Source organism: Mesocricetus auratus, unplaced genomic scaffold (genome assembly GCF_017639785.1).
Source record: "Mesocricetus auratus isolate SY011 unplaced genomic scaffold, BCM_Maur_2.0 Super-Scaffold_100007, whole genome shotgun sequence".
Classification (NCBI taxonomy): domain Eukaryota; kingdom Metazoa; phylum Chordata; class Mammalia; order Rodentia; family Cricetidae; genus Mesocricetus; species Mesocricetus auratus.
The window spans coordinates 11,514,254-11,521,640 of record NW_024429191.1 but is presented as its reverse complement, the minus strand read 5'-3'; the positions used below and the strand labels follow the sequence as shown (position 1 = coordinate 11,521,640).

At 44.5% G+C, this 7,387-nt stretch overlaps 1 protein-coding gene across 4 annotated transcripts in view; it reads left to right on the top strand.

Moving 5' to 3' along the window:
* Nucleotides 1-3,816: 3,816 nt before the first annotated feature.
* Cpeb4 (cytoplasmic polyadenylation element binding protein 4) overlaps nucleotides 3,817-7,387 on the top strand; it is a 63,866-nt gene continuing 60,295 nt past the window's right edge. For all 4 annotated transcript variants that reach the window (XM_005081542.4, XM_005081541.4, XM_005081540.4 and 1 more), the window contains exon 1: nucleotides 3,817-5,992. In XM_005081542.4, coding sequence (XP_005081599.1) covers nucleotides 4,868-5,992 — 1,125 coding nt within the window. In that variant the 5' untranslated portion in view covers nucleotides 3,817-4,867. The remainder of the gene's footprint in view (nucleotides 5,993-7,387) is intronic.

Here is a 7,387-nt window from a genome sequence, read left to right as displayed (position 1 = left end):
CTCCCTACTATTGATATTATAAGTTTACACCTGTTAGTGTTAGTTTTCCATTATTTTAGAGTTGGGATTGGAAGGAGGTGTTCATATTTGGGTGTTTCTTTAAGATAAGTTTAGGTTTAGATAGAATAGATGTTTGATACATTTTGTTCATGGACACAAGTTAGTTGTCCTTTTTTAGACTAAAAGGGGAATTGTAGGAGGAAGTCTATGCCGCCATGAAACATGTGACTTACTAGAGGCGCATACAGATGAGGTAATAAAAGGGCGGTTTACCACACCGCTAACCACACCCACTTTAGGCAGGACTAAAGACGTATACGGCTGGACATAAAGACGTATACGTATGTAGGCAGAACTACGTCACTAGCCAAGCCCACTTTTGGGCATGGCTGGGGGCGTTACTGGGGAAGGCATAAAAGACAGCGCACAGGAAGTCTCGCTCTCTTTTCCTGGAGTTCGGCTTCCGGTCCAGTCGCTAGCTGAGATCTGCTGGGCTTCTCGGGGTTTGGTATCGTGTGAGTAATTTTCAACATAAAATACTTAGCTTCACTTTCCGTAATTGTGTGTCGCGTATCGTTACAGCGTCCGTAAAGCCAACAGCAACTATATATCCCTTTAAAGATCCTAAATGGAGCTGCTGAATTGTTGCCATGGTTACCAGAGGACAGTTTCTGAGGCCACAATGTTTTCAAGAAGGGTAGGTAGTCCTGGGTTGAATATCCCAAGTTTCTGAGTATGCAACACATTTAAGAGAATGGTTTCTTCTTCCGTCTCGCTTCCTCACAGTGCCTAACCACAAACTGACCCTTGATGACTCAGATGTCCCCAGTGATCATCCTAATCATCCCAGACCAAACCTTAAATGATCAGACTGATCTAGGGGTGGAAGCACTGACTGTGGATCTCAGCCCGAGCCTGTCTGCAAAACAAGAGAGGTTCCTAGACACTTGGTTCATGCAACTTCTTCTAGGTAAAATATTCAGCTTAAGTAACTCTCTGGACTCAATATGCTAACAAGTAACCAACACCTTGAGCACTGCATATGGGCACAGCACTTATACAGACCCCAGACTTCATGTAATTCACTAACCTGGCAAGAGGTTGGAGAATACTGTCCACATTTTATCTGTGGGTAAGGAAGACCCTGTAGTGGTGATGCCTAAGGCTACACAAGGAAAAAGCAGCAGAGCTGGGATTCAAACTCAGGTCCTAAGGGCAGACAAGTTTCCTAATGAGCAACAACTGCCATTTTAGATACTGAGAAGAACGGAGCGCTCCAAGAGACCCATAACCATCTCCTAGACACAGAACATCCATGTATTCATTAAGTAAATATGTGCTGAGTGTGTTCTGAGACAGATCCTCTACTGATGACTGGCAACATATAAAGACAAATCACACATGGTGGATCTCTGTGAGTTCAAGGCCAGCCTGGTCTACAGAGTGATTTCGGGACAGGTTCCAAAGCAACACAGAGAAATCCTGTCTTGAAAAACAAAACAAACAACAACAACAAAGTGTTGGGAGAATTGAGAGACTGGTTGCAGAAGGTAGGTCAGGAAGAGCTAAAGAACAGTGGACTAAGAGATGACGGTTGAGATAGGGTCTCACTATATAACCCTGGCTGGCCCAGAACTCACACAAATTCACTGCCTTTGCCTCCCATGTGATGGGATTAAAAACATGTGCCACCACACTGGGTCAATACTACTTTAATTTTTTCTTATTTTTGTTAGACTTATTTAGGGTTCTACCTTCAGTTTTCATTTCCCAATAAAAGAAAAACATTTATCCAATGCATATCTAAAGCTTATGCTGAGGGCAACTGTTACTTCAGGCCCCAGTGGAGTGCACGAGAGTAGGACTATACAAAGACTACACAAGGCCCTTGACTAGACAGCAACCAGCCAATATGGTAAACATTGAGAAGGGTGTTCCAAACCAAATGGCATAAGGAACTAAATTATGAATTTAGATTTGAAAAGAGAACCTGCCAGCAAAGATTTCATTATTGCTGGTTTATCCATTTATGTTTCCATTCAAGATTCATTCCCTGGTGCTTCCCATCTTCTCTTCCTAATGTTGGAACCCTTTAATACAGTTCCTCATGTTGTGGTGATCCCCCACCATAAAATTATTTTCGTTGCTACTTCATAACTGTAATTTTACTACTGTTATGAATTGTAAATATCTGTGTTTTCTGATAGTCTTAGGCGACCCCTGTGAAAAGGTCATTCGGAAATCCCCAAAGAAATCTGTCTCACGGATTAAGAACCGCTGTGCAGGGCAGTGGTGGCACATGCCTTTAATCCCAGCACACGGGAGGCAGAGACAGGCGGGTGTTTTTGAGTTTGAGACCAGCCTGGTCTACAAGAGCTAGTTCCAGGGCAGCCTCCAAAGACACAGAAAAACTCTGTCTCGAAAAACCAAAAAGAAGAAGAAGAAAAAAAACCACACTGTTTTAGAGCAAGCACCAGTCTAGAGACATAAACCACCAATGTATTATACAAGCACAAGCTTGTATCCATGTACAGGTGCAAGGTCATGTAAAAAAAAGAATTCAGAAGGCAGTTTAGGGACTGACTCCTCCGAAGAAATAGTTTGCCAAGTGGAGACCATAAGGGCATCGAAGAAGGCAGAAATCACTGCCCACAAGACGAGAAGACTTGAATTACGGAGTTTAGCCTTTATTCCCCAGATAACACCCGGCCATTTAAAAAGATCTAAGCAGAGCAGGACCGTGACAGGATCTTCGTTTTTAGAAACAACCTTCTTTTACTCTTGGAAGGTGGGATAGAAAGCCTAGAGGTGATGGCTCAACCAAGGACGCCTGCAGCATCTGCATCTCAAAGGAAGGATGGGAGAGTAGACGGTGGGGGTTGGAGGAATGGAGGCTGAAGGGAATCCCTTCTGAGAAGCACATTCTGGATAAGGACTACGCAGTTCCAGGCACAGCACAGCTGCCTGGAAAACCCGCCTCCCTTTCCATCCCTCTGGGGAGGAGCTCGGGACAGAGCACGTGATTCTGGGGCACCAACCTTTACTCAGGGCAGGCCTCTCGTTTATTCTCGGTTTCATGAGTTGCCACTTCGACCCCAACAATTCAGCTCAGTATTTCAGTGTGCAAGGCGCCCATTCTCTTTCGAACGTCTCCCTATGGGCTTCCTGAGAAGCATACTTTGGGACCATAAACCTCGAAGGAGTCTTTGCCCACAAAAAATATGGCGGCACACTGCTTTCACTGAGTGCGCTGACCCAGCTCCGGCCCGGCCCGGCTGGGCGAGGCGCAGGCGGAAGGGGCGGCTCTGAGATGACCGGAGACCTTCCTGGGAGGGGCTCTAAGGATGGTAGGCGTGGCCTAATCGGAATCGTAGCGTCGGATTGGTCTTCGCATGCTGGGCGGGGCCTCCGCAACACCCTGCCCCTCCCTCGTAGAACCGGAAGTGTCTCTCGGTCTTTCCAGCTGGTTGTCATTTCACTCGGCTCGGTCCTGAGGAGAAGGACTCAGCCGCGGCTGCGGGACCCGGGTACCGGAGGCAGTGACGGCGGCGGCGGCGGCGGCGGCAGCGGCGACAGCAGAGGAAGACGAGGTGGAAGAAGCAAAGAAAAAGAAGAGCCAGGCGGAGTCCACAACGACGACAGCTGGGACTGTGGGACCGGGGGAAAGCGGAGGCGGCGGCGGCGGCCCAGCAACCGTGAGGAGAAACAAAAGCCTTCTAAATTATAGTTTCCAAGCAGTCTAGGGGAAAAGAGAGCGCGAGCCCAGGGGGGGAGGCCTTTCTCCTTTAGAGTAACTACGGTAGCGGGGTTTTCCTTTTTGTCCATCCCCCCTTCCCCCTCACCACCCCCTCCCCCCCGGCGGAGAATCGAACTGAGAGAACTGAACAAACCGCCCCTGGGTCCCATGAGGGAAAAAAATCCCGGAGCCGCAGAGAGGGGAAGAGGCAGAAACCGCAGGACCTTCCAGGTCGCCCCCTTGCTCCCCGCACCCCCGGGCAGCCAGCTCGCCCTTGTCCAGTCTCGCTAATCCCTCCTGATCGCGACACCCCCCAGAGGGAGAAACGGGTGTTTTCAACCCCTTTCATGGGGGAAAGGAGGCTGAGGGGGAGCCCAAGAACAGCAAACGCAGCAAGATCTGCACTCGGAGCCCCAGGAACAGCCCCAGAGGCCCACACTGCACCCTACAAAAGAACAGAAACAGGACCAGGAACAGCAGAAACCTCCCTGCAATCATCTGTCCTTTAGTCAAGGCTGATTTCCTCTTTGGCAACCAGAAATTCACCTCCCGCCCCAGAAAACCTAATATAATCTATCTATATATAAATATATAATATATAATGTTCTTAAATTATTCCTGATTTTTTTAACCAAGCTGCCAAGAAAAGAACGTATTCTCCCCTTAATCCTATTCTAATTTTTATGTGAATCTAAACTGCTGAGGAAGACCATATGTGATTGTTAAATTTTATATATATATATTTTTACTCTGCACAATGCTTATTCTTCTATATCCATAGATGCTTGAGAAGCTGTGTTTTTGTCATTCATGTACATTTTCCTTTGGAAAAAGAAAGCGCCTATTTTACTAACCAAAGACTTGATTTTTACCTTTTTCCTTTTTTATTCTCACCTAGAAATAAACCCAATTGGATTGATATCAATATTTTAAGAGATTTTTTTTAGTTGTTTTTTCCTTCCAGAGAGACCAGAATTCAATCAGAGATACTTAAGGTGATAAGCTGTGATCTTTGAGTTAGCTATAAATAAGATACTTCAAGCAAACAAACAAATTTGAGATAGGGGGGAAAAGACTCCAGACATTAGATTGTCTTTTTTTATTGTGAGATTCTGATCCTAAAAATAATAAATGGGGGATTACGGGTTTGGAGTGCTAGTGCAAAGCAATACTGGGAATAAATCTGCTTTTCCAGTCCGATTCCATCCACATCTGCAGCCTCCACACCATCACCAAAATGCCACCCCCAACCCTGCTGCTTTTATAAATAATAACACAGCTGCCAATGGCAGCAGTGCTGGGTCAGCTTGGCTCTTTCCTGCTCCAGCTACCCATAACATTCAGGATGAGATCTTGGGGTCAGAAAAAGGAAAAAGTCAACAGCAAGAACAACAAGACCCTTTAGAAAAGCCACAGCTCTCCCCGAGTCCAGGTCAGGAAGCTGGAATACTGCCTGAAACTGAAAAGGCAAAGGCTGAAGAAAATCCAGGGGACAATTCTTCAGAAAACAGCAATGGAAAAGAAAAAATACGCATTGAATCACCAGTGTTGACAGGGTTTGATTATCAAGAAGCCACGGGCCTCGGTACTTCCACCCAACCCTTGACATCTAGTGCATCGTCCCTTACTGGTTTCAGTAACTGGTCAGCAGCGATAGCACCTTCTTCCTCCACGATAATCAATGAAGATGCAAGTTTCTTTCACCAGGGTGGGGTCCCTGGCGCTTCAGCTAATAATGGTGCTCTGTTGTTTCAAAATTTCCCCCATCATGTCAGCCCTGGCTTCGGTGGTAGCTTCTCCCCCCAGATCGGGCCTCTCTCCCAGCACCATCCACATCACCCCCATTTCCAGCATCATCACAGCCAGCATCAGCAGCAAAGGAGGTCTCCTGCCAGTCCCCACCCCCCACCCTTCACACATAGAAATGCTGCTTTTAACCAGCTGCCTCATTTGGCGAATAATCTTAACAAACCTCCTTCTCCATGGAGCAGCTACCAGAGTCCCTCTCCAACCCCCTCTTCTTCCTGGAGCCCAGGAGGTGGCGGCTATGGTGGCTGGGGAGCTTCTCAAGGCCGAGATCATCGCAGAGGGCTGAATGGTGGTATAACACCCCTGAACTCCATCTCACCTTTGAAGAAAAATTTTGCAAGCAATCATATTCAGCTCCAGAAGTATGCTCGCCCTAGCTCAGCCTTTGCTCCCAAATCCTGGATGGAAGATAGCTTGAACAGGGCTGACACCATTTTTCCTTTTCCGGTAAGATGTTGTTCCTTTAATAGATTAAGATGAATAAGGAAGTTGTGTGGTGGGGTATCTGTGGAATGAAAGAACTGGAATGGTGTGTGTGTGTTCACATTAGAGATCTTAGAAAATGAATTGATTGCCAGTTTTTATTTTAGCAAATGAGTGTAACTGGAACAAAATATTCACTTGTTTCTTGGGCCTTAATTTTTCCATTTATAATTACAGATAGCAGGTAGTTTGTAATTAATTATAATACCTTTTTTGTTTAACAAGAATTTTCTTTACTTGCTTGAAGAACAGTAATATGTAGTAGGTAATGTGTTTTGCTGTGGAAACTAATGAATGTTTTCTGCCTATCTAAAGGAACTAACTAAAAATGACCTTTTCTGACATTGTAAGATAGGGATTCACTGAGACTGTCTAACTACTAGGTTGCAGTTTTCCTCCTGGTTATATTTAGACGTGGACCTTGTAGTCTGAGCAGTCTGAACTGATCGATTCAGCAATTCCTCTTAAATCTCTCTGCAAATTCTGACCTTTCTTGTGCCAGTAAGGACTGCTACTTAGGGAGAAAACGGTAGGTGAATTTTTTTTTGTAAAGTTTAAAATTGGTATTATTATTTACAGTGCTGGGTGTAGAACCCATGGCCTTTTAAATGCTAACCATTTCTTTTTGAAAACCATGAAGGTGTTTATTTCAGAGTGCCATGCCCTTTTTTTTGTTTGTTTTGTTTTTTTGTATGTGATGCCCTTCACCCAGTTGTTTATTTTCCAGTGTTAACACTAGGGGTGTAGATAACTAAACCATTCCTAAAAATAGATGAAAGCAAAGATCACTTATCTTTGTTGCTACTAGTATATCCTTTATCTGGTAGGAGTCATATTGTTTGATGTTTTTGAACTAATGAACAGCCAGTTTATATCATAGAAACAAGGTAAAGGGAATTTCAAATTAGCTGAACCTCACTTGCCATACCCAGTTTATATGCTATAGAGTATGATCATTTCTGTGTCCTTAGAAAATTTATGTAAAGTGCTAAGGTGCACTGGGCCTGTCCTCACAACCACCCCACAAGGTAAGTTCTATCATTATCTCATTTTCAGATAAGGAAATTACACATGGGATTAAAATTATTTACACATGAATGTGTCCACAGCAAAAAACTTTAGACACAGTTCGGCAGTGACTAAAGCATATTATAAAATAGTTGTAGTGTTCCTGTTTAAGGGAGTGAAAGTTTGGTAAGAGAACTCCGTGTCAGTCCAATGAATTAAGTAAGTATCTCTTCATTCCTTAAGGATACAGGTACAAGGCATCTTAAAATATCTGGTCAAATTTAGTGTTGGATTTTTTTATTTTTAAGTTTTTTTTTCCTGTCAAAAAGTTGTTGGCATTTTGCTGTTAGA